This window comes from Pelodiscus sinensis, chromosome 8 (assembly GCF_052426305.1).
Source record: "Pelodiscus sinensis isolate ZL-2025 chromosome 8, ASM5242630v1, whole genome shotgun sequence".
Classification (NCBI taxonomy): domain Eukaryota; kingdom Metazoa; phylum Chordata; order Testudines; family Trionychidae; genus Pelodiscus; species Pelodiscus sinensis.
In genome coordinates this window covers 11,799,906-11,821,476 of record NC_143059.1, presented here as the reverse complement: position 1 = coordinate 11,821,476, position 21,571 = coordinate 11,799,906, and the positions used below count along the sequence as shown (strand labels likewise).

The 21,571-nt window shown below is 43.9% G+C and overlaps 1 protein-coding gene across 2 annotated transcripts; it reads left to right on the top strand.

Moving 5' to 3' along the window:
* The first annotated feature begins 1,077 nt into the window (after positions 1 to 1,077).
* On the top strand, positions 1,078 to 12,826 carry TMEM254 (transmembrane protein 254). Of its 2 annotated transcripts, XM_075934767.2 has the most exons (4): positions 1,084 to 1,291; positions 5,962 to 6,065; positions 7,702 to 7,761; positions 11,900 to 12,826. In XM_075934767.2, the coding sequence occupies exons 1-4, from the start codon at positions 1,199 to 1,201 to the stop codon at positions 12,018 to 12,020; spliced, it is 378 nt and encodes a 125-aa protein (XP_075790882.2). In that variant the 5' UTR covers positions 1,084 to 1,198; the 3' UTR covers positions 12,021 to 12,826. The 2 variants fall into 2 exon arrangements, with proteins under 2 accessions (XP_075790883.2, XP_075790882.2); XM_075934768.2 differs by lacking the exon at positions 7,702 to 7,761 and having other exon boundaries at positions 1,078 to 1,291.
* Positions 12,827 to 21,571: the final 8,745 nt, after the last annotated feature.

Genomic DNA, 21,571 nt, shown 5'->3' with positions numbered 1-21,571 from the left:
CCTAATCATTTCCAATTCTAATATATATTTTGGGGATGGAATGAGATCTGGGCATATCATACGGAATTATAAAGAGGCAAGAATTTTCTATCTTGCATAATGATTTCCCAACATTCTAATGTTATTAACTTTCCTGACCAGATGGACCAGATGCCATTCACATCTGGGCCATCTGGTCAGGAGAGTTGCCAACCCTGTGTTAAGCTTTTTTGACTGCTGCAACACATTAAGCAGATGTTTTCAGAAAACTGCCCACAATGAGTGTAAGCTCTCCATCTTGATGGATAATGGCTAATTCAGACCCCATCATTTTGTATGTTTAGTTGGGATTATATTTTGCCATGGGAATTATTTTGCATTTATCAACATTGAATTTCATCTGCCATTTTCTTAAGTCACCGAGTTTTATGAGGTCCCTTTGTAACTCTTTGCTGCCTGCTTTGGAATTACCAATCTTAAGTAGTTTTGTGTCATCTGTAAATTTTGCCACCTGTTTGCCCCCTTTTCCAGATCATGTGTGAAACTGTTAAATAGCCCTGGCCCCAATACAGCCGTCTAGGGGACACCACTACTCTCAGCTTACCCGTCTGAAAATGGGCCCTTGGTTCCTACACATTGTTTGCTATCTTTTAACTGGAACACCTGCCTAGGCTTGCAGGTTTACCTAAGGCCCCTGCATGTAATGACAAGCCTTTTGTTAAGCACCCTGCCTCTGGGAGCCACACAACGAGAACCCTGCAGATCCGCTTTGTAGCCAAAGGTATCCAATCTCCTCAGCTCATTCCTGCCGATGCGGCTGTGGATTTCCTATCCAGAGCCCGGCAAGCGTGCAAACATCTGCTGCATTGCCGCAGGGGCCGATGCACAACTCCAGCGGCTCGTGTTAGCGGATACAAAAGCAGAGCGCGCCCAGTGGCTGCAGGGGAGCGCGCCAGCTGGGGGGTCAAGTGAGCAGACCCCCGCCCCGCGGCACGCGGACACACAGCGCTCGAGCGAGCTGGAACGCGCGCGGCACTAGTTAGCGCCGGAGCCACACAGGGGCGGGGCTTCTCCACGGCGGGGCGGGGCTTCTGCAGAGACGGGGCGGGGCACAGCGGAGAGGCGGAGCCCCGCGGCCGGAGCGCGCTGTTCCGGGGACCGGAGTCCACTGTCCCCCCGCCGGGCGCTGCTGAGAGCGGCGCGCGAGGCCCGCGGTGCCATGGCGACGCCCCCCGCGAGCCCCAGCGGCTATTTCCGGCGCACCAGCCCCTTCTGGGTGGGCGCCATCGCCGTCTCCCTCAGCTACTTCGCGGTGAGGAGCCGGGCCCCCCGCGGGGCCGCGCCGGGGCGGGTCTGGGACCGGGCTGGGGGAGGCAAAGGGCACGGGGGGGGTCCGGGAAGGAGGGAAGTCAGGCGGGGGGGGGAGGCAAAGGGCACGGGGGGGGTCCGAGAAGGAGGGAAGTCAGGCGGGGGGGGAGGCAAAGGGCACGGGGGGGGGTCCGAGAAGGAGGGAAATCAGGCGGGGGGGGGAGGCAAAGGGCACGGGGGGGGTCCGGGAAGGAGGGAAGTCAGGCGGGGGGGGGAGGCAAAGGGCACGGGGGGGGTCCGGGAAGGAGGGAAGTCAGGCGGGGGGGGAGGCAAAGGGCACGGGGGGGGGGGGGGGGGTCCGGGAAGGAGGGAAGTCAGGCGGGGGGGGGAGGCAAAGGGCACGGGGGGGGGTCCGGGAAGGAGGGAAGTCAGGCGGGGGGGGAGGCAAAGGGCACGGGGGGGGTCCGGGAAGGAGGGAAGTCAGGCGGGGGGGGGAGGCAAAGGGCACGGGGGGGGTCCGGGAAGGAGGGAAGTCAGGCGGGGGGGGGGAGGCAAAGGGCACGGGGGGGGTCCGGGAAGGAGGGAAGTCAGGCGGGGGGGGGGGAGGCAAAGGGCACGGGGGGGGGTCCGGGAAGGAGGGAAGTCAGGCGGGGGGGGGGAGGCAAAGGGCACGGGGGGGGTCCGGGAAGGAGGGAAGTCAGGCGGGGGGGGGGAGGCAAAGGGCACGGGGGTGTCTGGGATGGAGGGTGCACGGGAAATCAGACTGGGAGGGGGAGATGTGTGGCAGAGCGGGGGCGGGCGCTGGGGGACAGGGCGGTGAAAGCTCAGCGGGTAGATGGTTTCTTGCATCTATGAGGTGATGAAAGGGAAACAGCGAAGTAAAGGGCCATGGTTTCAGGGGTAGCTATTTTCTCCCACCTGCCTGGTTTGTTGAGGTGAGTGAGCTGTAACATCCCCTTCTCTGGGAGATACCAGCAGAAAGACACTTTGCCATGGGATAGGTAAGTTGGTAAAAAGTGTCAGCGGGGTGGCCGTGTTAGTTGGGAGTCTGCAATAGCAATGAGAAGTCTTGTGGCACCTTATAGACTCACAGATTGATTTTAAGCATGAGCTTTCGTGGGGCAAGATGCATCAGGCATCTGACGAAGTGGGTCTTGGCCCACAAAAGCTTATGCTCCAATAAATCTGTGAGTCTATAAGGTGCCGGGACTTCTTGTTGTAAGTTGGTAAAGATACTTGAATGGCAGATCAATAGCATCGCCTGCAGTAGAGCCACACAAATCCCTACAAAAGATCACATTTTGACATTTTCCTCATACCAGCAGTGCACTTTTACTGTGCACTCAAAGCTCCTGTTGCTGTGACAGTTAAACATGCTTAAAGTACCTTTAATTGGCATAGTGTCAAACAGTGGTGACCTTGGTAGGCTTATGTACAGTCGCCTTCTGTCCAGTTCTAATAGTAGTAGAGCTGAGCCACTTTTATCAACAGTTGACATTAAAAACAAAATTGAAGTGCAGACAGCGGCAACAGGGACCAGATTTTGTACAGAGAGGCTCACCTAACTGAGGAATGAAAGAGACAAACTTGTGTGCAAAGGAGAAGCATGTCCATTAAAACTTTTTTTTAAAATAAGGGCAAAGTAGAACTGAATTCTGAAGTGAATGGGAATCTTGGAGGGAGTTTGGAGATGAAATGCACCGCTTTAAATATAAGAGAAGGTGAACTATTGCATCAGTAAGGCAAATTTTGAACATGCAGAAGGGGAGATATGTTTCTAATACTTTTTTAAAAATTTCAACACAGTAGAAGCTGAAGCAGGAATGTCTATTGATAAAACCAGTTCCTAATGTGAATAGAACCCTCACCCCCAAAAAAGTACATGACTGATCAGTACATTGCGTGGAGGAAAAAATGGCTCAGTTCCATTGAGACATGTTGCAAATACCATTGCATTTTGGGCTTTTGTTGGCAGATTCAGCAGAGAAACTAAGGATTACCTGGGCACAGTGACTAACCAGTCTCTTATCTTTAAAAATAGACAGTGGCTACTGCTACAGCTAACAACCAAGATTATTACGGAAAGAGGGAAAGTTCAGTTTGTGCATTTGACAGCCACTTATAGTCTGTTTCTGTGGTTCCTTGTTAGAGTACTTTTCGTTTTGTTCGTTTAGATCTTTTCCACACTGAAAATACTCTTGAACCACTTCTTGAAATTAGTAAATTTTAAGTTGACCGTATCCATTTAAAAACACATTTTTGTCCTAACTGTATAATTTTAGTCCTTGCCTGCTTCTTTTAGCTTCCTAGCCTCACTCTTCCCCAGTATTTCATCCTGATCATTTCCCCTTTAACTCTGGCTCCATGTCTCTTCTTTACAGTTTCTTGTCAAAACATTTCTGGGTTTGGAGGGGGAAAGTATTGCACATGTACAACTCAAGCATTTTGGAAGTCCTGATCTACTGGTTCCCATCCAAAGCTATTATTTAAGGATACTGCTGTTCTCCTTTCCCTCTCTTCTCCCACACTCTATTTTGAAATAAGCAGAGCATCCATACTACCAAGCCTGTTATTTTGAAATAATGGGCTGGTTATCATATACAGGGAGTCCCCGGGTTACGTACAAGATAGGGACTGTAGGTTTGTTCTTAAGTTGAATTTGTATGTAAGTCGGAACTGGCGTCCAGATTCAGCCGCTGCTGAAACTGACCAGCGGCTGACTACAGGAAGCCCGAGGCAGAGCTGCTCTGCCCCAGGCTTCCTGGAATCAGCCGCTGATCAGTTTCAACAGCGGCTGAATCTGGACGCCTGGGACAGAGCAGCTGGGGCGCTGCCAGGTAGGTCCCAGGTGTCCAGATTCAGCCGCTGTTGAAACTGATCAGCGGCTGATTCCAGGAAGCCCGGGGCAGAGCAGCTCTGCCTCGGGCTTCCTGTAGTCAGCCGCTGCTGAAACTGACCAGCGGCTGGACTTGGGGACGCCTGGGGCAGAGCAGCTGGGGTGCTGCTGGGTTGGTCCAGTAGCGCCGCATCTCGGCGCTGTGGGACCAACCCGGCAGCCCCCCAGCTGGTCTACCCCAGGCGCTGGGGGACAGGGCGGTGAAAGCTCAGCGGGTAGGTGGTTTCTTGCATCTATGAGATGATGAAAGGGAAACAGCGAAGTAAAGGGCCGTGGTTTCAGGGGTAGCTATTTTCTCCCACCCGCCTGGTTTGTTCAGGTGAGTGAGCTGTAATATCCCCTTCTCTGGGAGATACCAGCAGAAAGACACTTTGCCATGGGATAGGTAAGTTGGTAAAAAGTATCAGTGGGGTGGCCATGTTAGTCGGGAGTCCGCAAAAGCAATGAGAAGTCTTGTGGCCTGGTCTGCGCTCCCCGCTCCCCCCAGCAGACTAGGGAGACGCGGAGCAGCTTTTCTCGCCGCGGAGGACGCGGGCAGCGGGACCGCCGCGGCGCATCTCAGTGGTCTGCTGGGTGGGGGCGCAGCTAGTGTGGGGTTCCCTCAACCCGTTTGAAAGTAGGGATCCGACATAAGTCGGATCCACATAACCCGGGGACTGCCTGTATACAGTAGCCCAGTGTCTGAGAGTCTGTAACGCCGAAATGCTGGCTGTTCCCTCAGGGGGGCGCTGTTGCCTGAAATGCTGGCTGTTCTCTGGGAGGCCGCTTGCTCCCCCACGGCGGCCCAGCTGAGCAGCGCAGAAGTCAGCCGAGCGCCACGGCAGGAGGGGAAGGGGGGGCGGGGTGGTGATGTGCATGGCTGTGTACATCACTGCCCCGCCCCCCTTCGCCTCCCGCCGTGGTGCTTGGCTGACTTCTGCGCTGCTCAGCCAGGCCACCGTGGGGGAGCTTGGAGCCTGGTGCCCAAATGGAGGCCCGGAAGTCTTATGACGGGCTAATTGGCTAGTTTCAAAATACTTATTTTGGGAGTTACTATTTCCAAATAACTTATTTCAAAATAATTTCCTAGTGTAGAGTTTCCCTAAGTGTCTAATCAGCAGTTATGTAACTTGGAAAGTTACACTTTGAATTTTTCATACCATAGAGTTTAAATTGCCTATCATGCATCATTCATAGTTCTTGTCTGCTAATGATTCAATTGATGCATTCACCACATTTCCCTTCCAGCTCCTAAGCCCAGTGTTTCTTAATCTTTTTAAGACTGAGGAACATCAAACAATTTTTTTTATGAGGAACTCCAAGGATTTTTCGTTGAGAGGGGAGAGAAAAAAAATTGGGGGGGGGGGGAGAGTTATTGAGGGGGGGAAAAAAAAAGGTCGCCTGCCCCTTTAAGGGCAGCCATTTTGAACTCTGTTCTCCACGGCACACCAGTGTGCTGTGGAACACAGTTTAAGAAATACTGCCTTAGCCCCTATGCTTGATGTTACTACCACAAGTAATGCAATCAGAATCCTGTTTGCTTGGAACTCACAGCCTAAGAGCACTGCTTTTGTTGCAGTCATCTCAGAGGGCTAGTAGCCTGCCTGTTAAGGTTGGGGTAAGAAATGGGTGAAGCTGAGAAAGTAGCATGTGTAAGTGAAATAAGTATGTATAAGGGTCCGGTTTAATAGCAAGCAAATTTGAGGATGGATGTGAGGAACCAAATTTGAATGCTCAAGCTTATCCTTTTCTCCTTAAAGTAAGACTTATTGGAAGACTAAAGTGTGTGTTTCTCTTAGTGGGCAGTTTTTTTACCTTCAACAATACCCTATCACAATCTGGGACCACTTGGCCATCTTACTAAATATTTAGTGGACAACCACCCCAAACTGCTGTATAATGGGTAAGTTGGATTTGGAGAGCTAATATTTTTGCTTCTTTTACCTTATCCTGTTTTTCCATCTTCGCCTCCTTCTGAAGATTCCATAATTAAATTTGATAGCTTCTTTCACCTTAGTGGTAGTAGAGGTGATGGAAGACTAGGTGAATAAAATTTATCAAGGCGAGTTCCTGAGATCTGGAAGCTGAATGGGAATTTGCTTTCCTTAGGGTGACAAGAACATGTGTCAGATAATTCTTGGCAACAGTTAATGTCTAGGTTTTACAATCCCCTTTAACTTCTTAAATGCTTTTTCCTCTTCAGATAGGATGCTGCAACTTAATCTCATTTTACAGGACATCTTTTAAAGCTGTTACAATTTATAGTGGTGACAGGACCAAGGTTTGTCTGGTTATGAAACACTTAAGGCTTTATGATATGTAAGCCTGTCTACATGTAGAGAGTTTTTTTCCAGTCAAGTTGTTTTTGAAATGTGTGGATACATTTTTATTCCAGATTAAGTGTCCACACTTGGAGTTATTCAGAAATAAGTAGCTAGAAAGCTCTTCTCTTTTTGAAGAATTGTGTTTATATCCACCTTGGAGCACAGTCTCATGACTTGTATGCAGGACTCAGTCACATTATAAATTCCAATTATCAGAGGAACTTGCAACACTTATTCTGTAGATAAGAATTGTTCAGTGTACCTTGGTGTGTTGCTTCAGATGCAAGATTGGTATCCTCCAGGCTACACATTAAAATCAGTAGTGGATAGAAACTATGAGTTCAGAAAAGCATGCATCTGAACATCAATATACAAGAGGAGGACACATTACAAGAGTATATCATTATAAACCCTAATGATCATAGAACTATTTTTAGAAGGGCTTTGTTAAAAAGCTTCAAATTGTTACATTTTTTTACCCATTTTAAACAAAAAACTCTTTTCTTAAATGCCAACGTATTTGATCTCTTCATACCTTCTGCATACTAGAGAAGTTCATTAACTTTAGTTTATAAATACAAAACCAATAAAAAGCTGATGATATGATTTCTCTAGTACAGTGGTCCCCAACCTTTTGGGGTGCCAGGCGCCCGGGGGCGGGGCCACGGCTGCGCCACGCGCCCATGAACAGGACCGCCTGCATGCCCGGGGCTGGCACCGCTCATGCGCTGCATGCCTGGGGAAGGGCCGGCCCTGATCACTCGGCGGGCGCACATAAATGCCCCGGCGGGCACCATGTTGCCCGCGGGCACCGCACTGGGGACCACTGCTCTAGTAGGTGTACTGCACCTCTAATAAGTACAAGGCTAAATTCTTTACTGAGGCAGTCTTGTATTATCACTGAGAGCTGAGTCTGATAATGTACTGCAGGATCTGGCCCAATATTTGCTATTTCACAAACACATCATGGAAAGTTTTGGATTAATATCAAGTGCTTTAGGTGATTCATTGTACCTGAGCTTCATAACTAGTCTTTAGGCAACTATACTTTGACTTTATTTCAGATATGCCCTTAGAATACAAATTTCTCAGTTGTCTTTTAGAAAAAGCAGAAATCTAACTTGTCTGTTTTGAAAATCTATCTTTTGCATTTTATAGTCACAGTATAGCCCTAATTTTCAACATTAAATCTAAAGTGTATGCTTACCTTACCAGGTTTTGGCTCGCATGGGGAATTCATATAGCTGAAGCATTGTATAGTATCAAGTTATGCAAGTAAGTTGTGTGGGCGGGTGGGTTTTTTTAAATTCCCCTCTTGGTTTTTAAGGCAAACATTAAAAAAAAAAAGCCTAAAAAGGTAAATGTGGATTTAGGAACCTAACTTCAGGCGCTGTTATCGAAGGAATTTGGGAGTTCATTTTCCTGTGTGGTACTCTGATTGTTAGCCATTTAAAAAAAAACCCGAATTCTTCCAAGTATATTAGATTTAGACTTATATAGATGAGAGAAACTGTGGGTTTTAAGCATTTTGAAAATCAAATTAAGTTTTTAGTTATGGGAAATTGAAAAGTATCAATTTTTTAATTACAGCTTTATGATTAAAAAAGTTAAAGCCTTAACACTAGTTGTCAAAATATACAAAGTAAATAAATATCCTTAAATTAAACTAAGTTCTCAAGCAACAATTCTTTCTCTTCCCATCTGCAAATTTCAGGTACTGAAATGGTTTTTCATTGGGCTTTCCAAATTCAACTATTATTACTGAGTGCCCTATCAAAAAGTCATAACAATAGGTGGAATAAAAACTAATGCTGATACTTTGTAGGGGACAAGGGAGCTCTTAATACCTGCCCTCTCCTCCCTGCCTGCCTTTTCCTTCATTTATAGTTTTTCTTCTGAGAAGAAAAAATCCGGATGAAAATAGAGCCAAAGGAGGCCTATATCTCAGGCAGTCTTTCTGCCTTCTGTTTTAAGAGCTTAGTCTTTCAAAGTCTATTACGCCCCCCCCCCCCCCATTTGTGGGGCCAACTTTCTGCCCCTCCTCTAGGGACTTACTGCTTTGCTGCCAGTCAGCAGTCAGGTCAGCTTAAAATGAGATGGTTACAAGCTGTCGGCAAACTCTGAAGTGGAATAGCTACTTCCTGTTCATTGCCATTTCCTTTTTTAAACTCCTTCTCCTCCAGGAAGAACAAATCTTTCAGGTTTGTCTCATTAGTGCTAAACAGGTCTAGTAGCTTATTAGTCTCCTCTACACCAAAGTGAGGACACATCCCTTTACAAACATTCAAATTTTGAAAGCATATTAGAGGCTTTTCTTTAAGTAGTCCTTGAAGATAAACAGGACTATTGGCCTAGTATATGGGAGAAAAAAACCCCGTAAATTGGATATCTTGAGTTTAGTACTTTTTTTTTTTTTTTTGACAGTCCCACGACAGTGTCATAAACCCACAGGGAAATGTGATCTAGATTAAATGAAATTACTTTAAGATAGGTGCACAGTTATTGAAAAGATTATTTATCAATGGTTGGCTGTTAAACTGGAGGGTGTACTTAGTGAGATCCTGCAAGGATTTGTCCTTGATGAGAGACTATTAGTAATGACTTTGATAATGGAGTGAAGAGTATGCTTAGAAAATTTGCTGATAACATCTGGGAGGGGTTAGTCACACTGGAGGACAAGATCTAAGGACCTTGACAATTGGGGAATTTGTTCTGAATTCAACAACAAGAATTTTAATAAAAGTCAACCATACGCAAGATGGGGAAGAGGTAAGAGAATCCAGTGTAGAGCTATACATTTCAGTGTAACTGACTGGCTGTGTTGCTGAAAAAAGTTTCCAGAATGAATAAGACTGATATGCAGTTGCTGAATGGTGGTTATTTTAGGACATGTTAACAGAAGTGTTTTCTGTTAAACAAGGGTAGTAATTGTCTCCTCAGCATAGTGGAGTACTGTAGCCAATTCTGAGTGCCACATTTTAAGAGAGATTTGAACAAATTGGAGAGAGTCCAGAGGACAGCAACAAAGCAGATTAAGGATTTAGAAACTGAGGCCTGATTAAGACTGACCATGTTTAATCTAGAGGAAAAGACTGAGCAGGGAGACCTGATAGTCAATCGTATCAAAAGAACTAGACTCAGTTCTTGTTGACTGAAGGTAGAACAAGCAATAATGGGCTTAATCGGTTAGATATTGGGAAATACTGTTTAACCATAAGCAGAGTTAAGATTAAAAAATAGGCCTCTAAAAGAGGTTGTGGAGCCCCCCATCACTGGAGATTTTAAAGAACAGGTTGGCCAAACATCTGTCAGAGATTCTCAATGTTTACTTGGTCCTGCCTCAGCATGGAGGCCTGGACGTGATGACCTGTTAAGGTCCGTTCCATCCAGCCTAACATTTTTGTGATTCTATAGAATATCTTCTCTGCATCTTTGTAATCACAGCTTGAAAATCTGGCCAGCATGCTTGCTGTAGTGTGGAGCTGTATTGGACTGGGCTGCCATCTAGTGGGGTTTATGCAGTAGAAAATGAATGTGAAGGCATTCTGAAGTATAAGGAATTCTGTGTACATCTGTAACAGTGGCCAGAAGTTTAGCCCAACTTAAACAACCATGTATGTGACTAAAAGAATGAAGGCTCTACAATCAGAGTTATCTTTCCTATATCCACTCTAAACCCCATGTTGATTAGCAATACTTTTAAAACTTAATACTTCCAACTAACTTTTTAAAACTTATTATGTAGCTCTTAACATTGCAGTCTTGCTTACATGCTGCTTCATGAATATTGGAAAAGGAAAGGCTGTCTCATGCAGTGTTCTGAAAACTTACACATGCTCCTCTTCCACTTGCCACAGGCTCAGTCTGGCTCCTTATTCAGACAAAGCTTCAAAGTAAATAATACTTTTGTTTTGTCTATGTAATGATTGCTTAATATGGCCCTCTGATTATTTGTATTTGAAAAAAATTGACTCTCAGGTGACTTAATTAAAAGGATAGTATGAAGTGATGCCTCTTTGCAATTATATAACTTCCCAGTTTTAAAAAGGTAGAAAGGGCAGATTTCTCTCACAGTTAAAATTAGTACCTAACATTGTGAACAAATGTACAGGAACATAAGCCTGATACCAAACATAGTACGTGTGACAGCCCTTTCTAGGTTTTGTGCCCTAAAGGAAGCACTTAAATTTATAAAGCATTATTAGAATGTGAAGTGCTATGAAGAAGAAATATAGACTACATACTTAACACCTTGTTTCTGATAAACCTCTGCTTAGCCAGCAGCTGGCAGTATCATCCCAATGGTAAAACATATGCTTTCTAATATTACTTATAGACATTATTAAGGAGACAAGCTTAAATCTCATTGAGGATAGAAAGTATTTATTTTCCTAAATAATATGTATACACTTTTTGCATAAACAAGCTGTATTTCAAGAACAGTCAATGAATGCAGGAAAAAAAAAGTCAGGAAGCACTGTCTGGACTACAAAGGTGTAGAGCTAGTGTGTTAAGTTTTAAAACAGGCTTTCTTTATACTAGGTACTAAGTGCTATTTAAAAACATGCTCACAAATATTAACTAACACATTTGCTATCTGCTCATCAAAACAGGGCATAACAGTGTAACAAGGATTGGGATATTTTAGCTGAAATTGGTAGAGGGGGCACCAAGTAAGTTGAGGCAACAGATGTAGTTAAAGTTTCTTGTAATACACATGTTAAAATCAGACATTAAGTGTAACCCATCTTATACCTCCAGTCATGAGCTTTCTCTTAATTCCTGGCAAGTTTGGAATTTTTGTGGCATTATGTATTTATTGTTTCCCCACTATTAGGAAAGACATCACTTTTTTTAAACATCACTTTTTTTAGGATTGTTTTTTAATTTAAATGTATTCCCAGACTTAGTCTACAGTGACTTAAGTCCTACAGTGACTTATAGCATATGCTTGCTCTCGATAGTATTAGCCATGCGTTCTTGGAAAGGGCTGCAGCACGATAAGAAGCCATTCTTCTCATGGCTTCATCCTTGCAGGTTATGATTTCCAAAGCAGTATCACCTAACTGGAGAAGGAAAGGGTTGGAGGCTCATTTTATTTCCAACATTAATTAGCAAGTGCGCTGTCATCAGTAATAAGTGTTGGCTAGTGGAGAATAGGCTCTCAAAATGTAACTGGAGCAGTAAAACATGCTCCAGACCACACTTTGGAATTTGATCCTGTACCTTCAGATTTCTTATGGCAAAACACTGCACCAGATGTCTCTCTTCCTCTTTATTTTGCTGCCTTGTCCTAGTGCAACAGTCGGCCAGCCCTGCTTTTGTTGAGGCACAGATCTCATTAGTGTTAGATGTGCTTCACTTTTATTGGACTGTGATAGTAAAATAAAAATCTAACTTTGTTTTATTGCAGGATCAAAGGCATCACTGACCCATCCGTTCAATGTCGATGGTTCATCCAAACCTTCTTCTTTGGTTTAGCTTCTCTCTCCCACCTGCTAGCTTACAAGCCTCCACCTAAGAAGCAGAGATAAAGGATTAGGAAAGAAGCAAATGAAGCGAACATATTTCAGCCTTGTTCTCAGAAGGTGGATCCACTCTGTTTAGTTGCTGTGAATGATCCTAGCATGCATTTCCTGTTATGTGACAGTTCACTCAAAATTGTAGCCATAAATCATGAAGTTTGCAGAAGTCATGAAAGTTATAACTTCCAGTGACTGCCATGACTTCATTCCGGGTGGAGCAGCATTGGAGCTGTCAATCAGGACCCTGCTCAGGGTGCCCAGGGGGGTGGGAGGAATGCTACAACTGTAGCTGTTAGCCACAGTGGATGGTTGGGGGAAGCCCGTAGCAGAGGGGAACCCCAGAGCTCTGTGCCACATATGGTGGGGACTTCTGGAGCTTCAAGCTAAGGAGCTTCAAGTTAAGGACCCCACAGCAGCAAGGTAACCCCAGAGCTCCAGCAGTGATGCATGCTGGACTCTTCTCCCTACCATTTTCTTAAAGCTGTTTTTAGTAACTCAGAGTCAGGTCATAGGCTTCCATGAATTTTTATTTATTGCCATAACCCTTCTGTAACTTATACTAAAGATGAGTGACAAAGCCTTAGCCTTACCTGTATTGTATACAGTATTCAGTTTGCTTCTTACTGAAAAGCTCAGTTCCTCTCCAGCCCCACCTAAAGGAAACCCCACCGTGCCTGGGCAGAACAGTTGTATTTTGGTAGATGTTTTCCTACCACATCAGCAGAGACACTTTACTTACATAATAAAGAGAAGTCTCTGTCTGTCATAGGTTAGAACTGTTTTCCTGGGCTTTCAATAAAAATTTCTTGCCAACATTTTTGGTTAAATATTACACCTGTTTTTCTCTAGTTCAGTCTTCCCATATCAGGGAGAAATGTTCCTAAGGTTGTAGGAACACTAACAAGTGGCTACATTATATAGGATGATGCACAATGATTTGAGCCAGAATATGTAGTGAAACAATTCATTCCGCTAAAGATAACAGAGAACTTGTTGATGATCTCTTGCCTTAAATCTCACACAGTGGGAACTTTTCTCTGTGGATGGTGAATTTAGATTATGGAAGTCAGTGACCATATATAACTTGAAGGAGAGCAGATGATCAGTGCAGCTATTTTCTGAAAGACTGATTAACAGTACACTTAGAAGTTATAGAAGGATAATTAAAGGATTCCTAGATTTAACTTTTTTTTATTTCAAGACAAATATGTTCTATCTACTGTTACTGTAAGAAAGGGTCAATTAACATATTAACTAGATATTAATGCACTGGTCCAAGAGTCTCTATTATGCAGTTCCACAAATATATGAAGTAAAATTCTGTTCCATCATCCTTCGATGCCACCAACAGCCAATTTGTCTGTTGTTTAAGACAACTTTAACTCTACTGAACACTGTTGTATCTCTCTATTATGGAATTTTTCCATAGGATGAAGAGATTGAAGTATGTTTTAACATTACACCAAGGGACCAAGACCACTTGAAATATCCTTACTACTGTATTTAAAGTATTTTGGGGAGAAGATTATTACCAAGTATTGCCACTGATTCATATCCCCTTTGATGCTAGTCTCCTCTGGGGGGTGCAGGGGAGACTCCCTGGTGACTCTTACATAACAGGAAAGAGCAGCTGCCAGACCTGTTACTGCACTTGCAGAGTCACTCTTGAGTAATCTTAAAAATATTTTAGGTGGTGCCCACATATGTCTATGAATCAAGACCGTAGGATCTCAGTGTTGGCACTGCCCTTTTAAAGCAGTTACTATTGAGGTGCAGAGGCTTCATTCAAGCCCTAGAGCATAGGGAGTGTACACTCAAAGCAGAAATTGTCAAAGTTGAGTATAAGGCACACTTGAAGAGTTAACAGCACAGAACTGTTAAACTGCTTCTTAAGAATAAGAGCACCGGGGGAGGGTTGGGTATAGTGCCATATCTGGTACTAGAGAACAGGGTGAGAGAGAACAAGTTTGGCTTCATTTCTGTAATCCCCTCTTTCCCTCCCCCTTTGATATTCTCATCCTGGAATACTAAAAATAAAGGTTTGGGAGAAAAAAAAGCTATCTTGAGACTTATTTGGAGAACCGGCAGAGTAAGTTACCAGAGTAACAAAAATAACAAATACCTCTATACTCACTGGCTACATCTACATTTCAGGCTTTTTGCTCAAGAACAGCCGTTCTTGCACAAAAACTTGCAAAGCATCTATACTGCATGTGTGTTCTTGTGCAAGTAAATTTACAGTAAAGCATCGGAACAGAGGGCTTCTTGCGCAAGAAGGCAGTGTGGGCAGACAACAGGGGTTTCTTGCACAAGAAACCCCTATGGCTAAAATGGCCATCTGAGCACATCTCTTGCATAAAAGCACATAGCAGTGTGGATGCACTCTTGCGCAAGAACTCTTGCACAAAACAGTTCTAGTGCAAGAAGCCTGCAGTGTAGACTTAGCCACTGTGAACTACAGCTGTTTGAAATGCCCATTTAACAAATACTGTGTCTTTTACATATAGATCTCTATATACACATACAATTTCTGCACACTTTACGACAAGTAAATCCCATAAGATGCCCAAGAACAAGTGAATAGACTGGAGGACTTAGATTACAGCTTCTGTGAAGCTCAGTTAATTATGGCAGAGTAGGAAATAGAATGCAGGAATCTTAACTCCCTGTTCCAGCCCCAAGATCTGCAATTGCTCCATTTCTAACATACATGGTATCTGGCATACCATGTAAATATCTTCAGTCTCATGAGTTCCAAGAAAGATTCTTGAGTTTAAACAATCCTATGGGTCTGTTAAATACTTACCTGACAATTTAACAAGTTTTATTAGCCATCAAAGAATGACAGGCAGGGAGTTGTCTGCTAGGCCTGCATGAACAGTGTTGCTGTCAGGAGGATGTTAGAGGGATAATAAATCCTCCCTTGTCCAGTTAAAATCCAGCTGCACTGTGGCTCCCTGGCAACATGCAGGGAGGTTCAACACTGCATAATTGAAGTATCCCATAAGCTATCAATAAGGCCACAGATACATAGTTGGGTAGTCTCAACAAGATGGCTTCATTACAAATCTACCCAGCTACCAGCTTAAAGCACTCACAGGGCTGGCACAGAGGTGTGCTGGTAAGATTGTCACATTAAGGCAGCAAAGTTGTAAACTACAGTGGGAGTTGATAAATCTCACATACCCCCTCCCCAAAGAAGTCTGAAAAGTAAAGAAAGGGGACAGTGAGCACTCTTCATGGCATCATTTACTGCCAAGAAAAAAGTGTCAAATACAAGGAGCAAAAAATGGACTAGAAAGAAAAATGAGAAACCAGGTCCAGGCTAGAGACAAGAGGATGGGCTCTTCTCTGAGGAAGACAAAGGTCGTGAAGGGTCTTCAATACTTAAGGTCAATATTTTGGCACCAGAGACCAATGGATCATCAGCAGACCATCTTAATTGTAAAACACGTGTGCACAATGGGACCCTTCAGCAATGAGACAAGCCTTCAGTTTATTGAAATAATCCTTTTGTTTCTTCAAGTTCAACATATTATTTATACTTTATCTTGCAGTTGAAAGGTACCATCACTTGCTCATTGTTCTGTTTATACTCCACGACACACATCCCATTCTTAGTTTACTCCTGCACTTGGGGCAAAGCAAGCCCTATATTCTATAAGAGCTGGTGAACTTCACAGCCGCTGATACAAGTTAGTTAGGCTAATGACAGCTGTAACTTAGGCTACGTTTACAAATCAGCGTTATTTCAAAATAACTGATGTTATTCTGAAATAACATAGTCCGCATCTACACAGCAAGCAGTTGTTTTGACATAATGTTGAAATAATGTCAAGCCGGAGGACTTCTGACTCTGACTCCTGTAACCCTCATTTTATGAGGAGTAAGGAAGGTTGGAGGAAGAGTGCTCTAACTTGGAATTCCTGCTGTGTAGATAGCACCAAAATACACTATTTCGACTTAAGCTACATAATTGTACCGCGAAAAATATATTCAGGTGATAACTAACTAAACCATCTTTGGTAATGGGCATTTTAAAAATCTAAAACAATCTTAGAGGACACTAGCCAATTAATTTTCATTATTTTAAAAATATCTTCACCCCTTTCCATTGCATATGCATAGCACTTTGGGCTGGTGTCATTGATCTTGTTTTAATGGGAAAGGGAGCCTGAAAATATCTGTTGTTTTAAAAAATTACAAATAGTTTACATGACTCATGAACTTTTCAGCTAAACAAGGGGGTGGTGTTGAAGATACAAGATGGATGTTTAGATCAATAGCGTCCTGCAAGTTTTCCACCAATGTAAATACACTCAGTATTAAATTTATTCAGAAGATATTTTCAAAAAATACAAGTGATAGCAGAGCTGATTCCAAAGCTTGTTAAATGAATGTTTAAAATCCCATTGATTTAACAGGCTTTAGATCAAGCCTAGTTTCCATTTTTTTCCAGGCTAATTAAGCCCCATTATTTGGGGGGGGGGGGGGGAATACAAGCCAGGAAAAAAGTAACAATCATATGAATGATGATCTCTAAAAGAAAAATACTCCAAGGGGCATTGTGGCACAATTAATAATAAAAACAGTTTGTCTTATACAAGGGAATTCCATCAGTCCAAAATGGCATGGGTATTTATTGCACAACTGCAATCAGATAAAACAAAGTAATATTTTTAGGTGCAGTTTCTATCACTTCTCAGCCTTTTCACTAAGATGAACTGTATAAATGCAGTTTTACTAATATGAGAGGAAAACTGAATAATGCTGATGCTTTCTTAATATTTATATCTTAAAGTTTAAAACATATGTGCTGCGTCTAGATTGGCATGATTTTCCGTTAAAAGCATTTCCAGAACAGAGCATCTAGATTGGCACGGACGCTTTTCCGCAAAAGCACTTTTTGCAGAAAAGCATCCATGCCAATGTAGACGCGCTTTTCCGCAAAAAAGCCCCGATTGCCATTTTCGCGATCGGGGCTTTTTTGCGGAAAACAAATCTGAGCTGTCTACACTAGCCCTTTTGCACAAAAGCTTTGTGCAAAAGGCACTTTTGCCTGAACGGGAACAGAATAGTATTTCCGCAAGAAGCACTGATTTCTTACAGTAGGAAGTCAGTGCTTTTGTGGAAATTCAAGCGGCCAGTGTAGACAGCTGGCAAGTTTTTCTGGAAAAGTGGCTGATTTTCCGGAAAAACTGGCCAATCTAGACACAGACATGAAGGATACATCATTTGGGAAACAAAGCTGTAGGGATAATTGAAATTCAGATGAATGGAATCCACCTGTATAGCACTTTTTCCCCCTCCATAAAAATTTCAAATCCCTTTCCAAAAGAGGATATCATTCCCATTTAACAGGTCAGGAAACTGGCTTGGAATGGTGACAAGCTTTGCTTAAGGTCACATGCAGGCCCTTAAGCAGGAATTTCTGTGGAGGAGGGTGTGTTTTTTTGTAAATGTGGACCATAAAGGTGTGACTGCTCCTCTATGGTCCCCTAAGTAAGCAGGGAAATCAGCCCCAGCCTTCCCCCGGTGGGGGATGGACGCTTGGGCAGAGCAATGCTCCTGCTTCCCCTGCTGAATGTTCCTGTGAGCCAGGTTGAGGAGGGCACTGGAAAGAAATACAGCTTGATTTTCAAAATCTTTTGATACTCAAGTATACTGACAAATTCTCCTTGCCTTCTGCTCTGTTAGAATTCTGCCTGGGGCAAAATGCAAAGAGCTGTGTTAATGAAACAGAAGCAACATATAACTCCTAGGGACAGATGCCAAGCGACTCAGATGACTTTGCCTCAGGAGTGGCCTGTTCTGTGTAAGCAGGTCAGACTAAGAAGAGCTTGTTTGGCTTGTACCAGAGATGAGCAGAAATTAAGCCATGCAAGTAATTCTCTCTCACAAGGAGCTCTGCATGTTGGATTTGTACAGTAATCCAGTTCGTTTAGAGAGAAAACAGCAGGAACACAAACCATCCCACACTTAAAGCTACTTGTTAGAGAAAGTTACTGTTGAGTATTTACAGTTGCCATACATCCCTACAAGGTACATCTCTGAGCAAACTCCAGAGTCGGGTCAATGTGCTCCGTAAACAGCAGCTTACATGGCTAGATTGTAATGCCTGATTTAACTGAATGAGTTTGGTTGTCATGCTGGGTTGAGTAATAGGATGCTATAATCAGAATCCTGGGAAAGGGGAAAGCTCAGAAGACTTGCTCTGGACCTTTCTTATAAGGTCAGTTAAACATAGATGCAATAAGAAGCATGCCATCTGCTTCTAGACTTTCTGATGCCTAACGTATATAGTTGAATTTTGAAGACATTCCTGAATTGCTTCTTCATAGAAACACTCCATTATACTATGTCTATTTTAGGGCCTGATCTAAATCCAATGGAGGACAGCATGAACCTTTATATTGACTTCATGAGGCTTGGGATCACACTCCGAGGGTTCATTTCTGCAGTTGAGGACATTTTATTTGTCTTGCAGTTGATGAATGATTTCCTGATTGAGTAGTGACAATGTCTGCCTTGATGTCCCAGATCACATCTCCAGTCCAACCATTCCTTAAGACCCAGGTCACAATGGATTTACTAAGAAAGAGGCTGAAGCCACAGGCAGCTGTTTAATATATTGGGGGGACAAGTCAGTGAATATGTATGGTGGAGAAAGTTCCATAAATATTCCTTAACTACATTTTAATATCTCACACCATGACATTTATCTTAGACCCACGCAACAACACTTTTCCAGTCAGCATGAGACAAGTTCACATTTGACTACAACTGCAAGTGTGATGCTCCAGCTGATCTTGGTTTTGATTTCTTGCTCTTTTTTTCCCTTTTTGCCTTCTTTGCTTATCTTAAAGTTTTGGATGGTCTTTCAGGCTCATGGCTAAGATTCAGCCCTATAATATGTGAGCAATGCTTTCCATCCTCTAAATTGCAGTATGTTTATTCTGCTCTTGTTTACATGTAGGATTATTAGCTTTAGTTACAGTTATTTGCCACTTAGTGGTACTGTAATATCAACAGGATTTGGGGCAAAGTTTTATTTTTTTTAAAAGAGGCTGTTGATCTAATGATCTCACTTTCTTAGATCTCAGAAATAAAAACTGTAATCAACTGTACATAAAAGTGTCAATATTTTGCACAGACGGTTTTAGGCTGGTCCTTCACTAGCTCTCATTTCCAAGTCTGTTCTCCCTTTGGGTAAAATGTGGATCTCACCAAAGCAAGGAGCAATAAGCACATCTGCTTTAGTACGACCAAGATTTGGCTTGCGGGGCCAGATCTTCAGCTGGCGTAAAGCAGCAGAGTGGCTCAGAAACCAGTAGAGCCACAGCAGATGTGTATCTGGCCTATTTGCATTTAGCTTGTTGGCATCATGCCGATCAGAATTGCAAGAGTGAAAAGTCTGTACTGGTCAACTCCCACCAGGGTTTGCTCAACTGATACAAAGGTGTTTCAGCATTTGTAGATCATCTTCCAAACAAGACTGAGTGCCTCTTGCAATGTTCCCTCTAATTTTTTCTCATCCATGTGTGGAATAAATTGTGTCAGGTGCACCAAGGCATGTATAGATGTGTACTACCAATAGAATCACATTCTGTTGGCTATGGGAGGTTGTGGATGCTCCCCTAATCAGCTGGGCGGCATTGGAATCTCTCATTGCTGCCTGCTCAAGAGCTCAGCTTACAGGGAACATTTGCATCTTGTGTTTGTCATGCCGTTATTCCTGAAAATAATCAGCGTAGTGGCATTGCACAAGAGGGTATTTCTTGTGCAAGAAGGGGCAGTGCAGACAGCTCCTTCTGGCACAAGAGCCTCTTCTGCAAAAATGGCGGCTCATTAGGTATGCAAATGCAGCGTGGCGATATTCCATGCTTAGCCTCATTTGCATAATTCTCACGCAAGAAGCCACGAGTGTAGACATAGCCTTCATTTTCTGAGTACAAGATCTGCTGAAAAAACTCCCCGCTGTCAGCAGAGCCGCGGCTAGACTTCGCTTTCACTTTCAAAAGGGCGCGTGATCGGCACAGCGCCCGAACGTGCGTATGCAAATGAAGCCTGGGATATTTAAATCCCGGCTCATTTGTATTTTCGAAGTGCCTAATCTACATCCCTCTGTCGGCAGAGGGGTGTAGTTTAGACACACTCTTTATGTAAACCGGAGATGGGATTCAGGGGCAGTGAATTGTTGGAGGGAAAGCTCAAATCCCTTTTCAGGAAACGAGAAGTCTTTGCAGACAGGAAACCACCCTTTCAGACAAGCTGAGACCCAGAACACTGCTATGAAGATTGGACAGCCCCGGCCTTTGTATCCTGCTCCCCTTGCTCTCTCCCCACCCAGAACTAGCCTTCTATAAATATGGGCAGTGTACTTGGTACACAATGATACTCTCTGGAACGGGTGGGAGGCCACTGACCCACAGAAAAAATCAGTCGGGGGAGCAGGATGCACACCAGTGAGAAGCAAAAAACACCAAAACAAAACTTTCACTGCGGCAGCCCCTGACTGAGAAGGAGAAAGACAATTCCCAAATTCCCCTGGCACACCAGAGCCTTGGGGTGGCAGAGGCAGGTTAATTGATTTTGTGTGCTCCAGCCCCATGGGGGGACAATGGGAGGGGCTGGAGCACCAGTGCATGCTCCCCAATGTGGAGTGGGGAGCTCCAAGCTTCAGGGGCTGGATCCAGGCAAGCCAGGGGCTGTATCCGGCCCCTGGACCTTAGGTTCCCCACCCCTGCTCCGGAATGTCAGTAAGACTCCCTTGTTCACATTGCAAGCCTCTGGTTTTCTCCTGCATATCATAGATGTAAAAACCCAGGCAATGGAGCCTGGAAAGGATCCAATGACATTACTTCGTGAAGTGCAAATGTGGAATCATGTTTAAACAGCATGTTATTTTAATAGATCCAGATTGGCTACCATCACTGACAAGATCTGAAGTGACTAGAATTTTTGAGCCTTCTTACACTTAAATCAAGACTGGCCGCTGGAGTCTATAACAGTTACATCACCTTCTCTGGCAGACAAAAGTTCAGATCTTGCCTCATGTGCCTGCTCCCAGTGGCTCCAGTGCTGTGCGCAGTGGAAGTAGTTCCTGCCTATAGCATAGACCTATGAAGAGCAGGAATCTGAGGGGAAAATTCCATCACTCCATCCCACAAGGTGGTACATGTGCAGGAGGAATCCTTGGGAAGGAGCGGGCCAGCTGCCATTTTGGTTTGCATGGCAAAAGAAGGAGGATGTTCAAAGGGCCAGTCATAAGCTGCTGTTTTAAGGAAAAGCTACCAATACAAGCTTTCAAATCCAACCACCCGGCTTGATTTTCAAAGGCTACCTTGCCAACAGGAAAGGCCAGAAACTGCTGGTTGGGGTGAAAGCTGAGATTAGAACTTATTTCTAAATTGTTTAACCAGGGAGTCTTCCTCCATAGGATAAAGCACTGTCCATTTACGGCAATGGGAGTCGGTCCTGGTCTGTGTCAAGAGAAGAGTGCTTCTGAAAGACAGGCTTGGGCAGGAGTGAACTTATCGGAGTTCACAGTGAATGGCTCT

Excerpts from the sequence above, each read along its gene's own strand:
- TMEM254 (XM_075934767.2), top strand. The coding sequence starts at position 1,199 with ATGGCGACGCCCCCCGCGAGCCCCAGCGGCTATTTCCGGCGCACCAGC. Across the intron at positions 1,292-5,961 it reads TCTCCCTCAGCTACTTCGCG|TGGGCAGTTTTTTTACCTTC; the intron begins GTGAGGAGCCGG and ends TGTTTCTCTTAG. Across the intron at positions 7,762-11,899 it reads TATAGTATCAAGTTATGCAA|GATCAAAGGCATCACTGACC; the intron begins GTAAGTTGTGTG and ends GTTTTATTGCAG.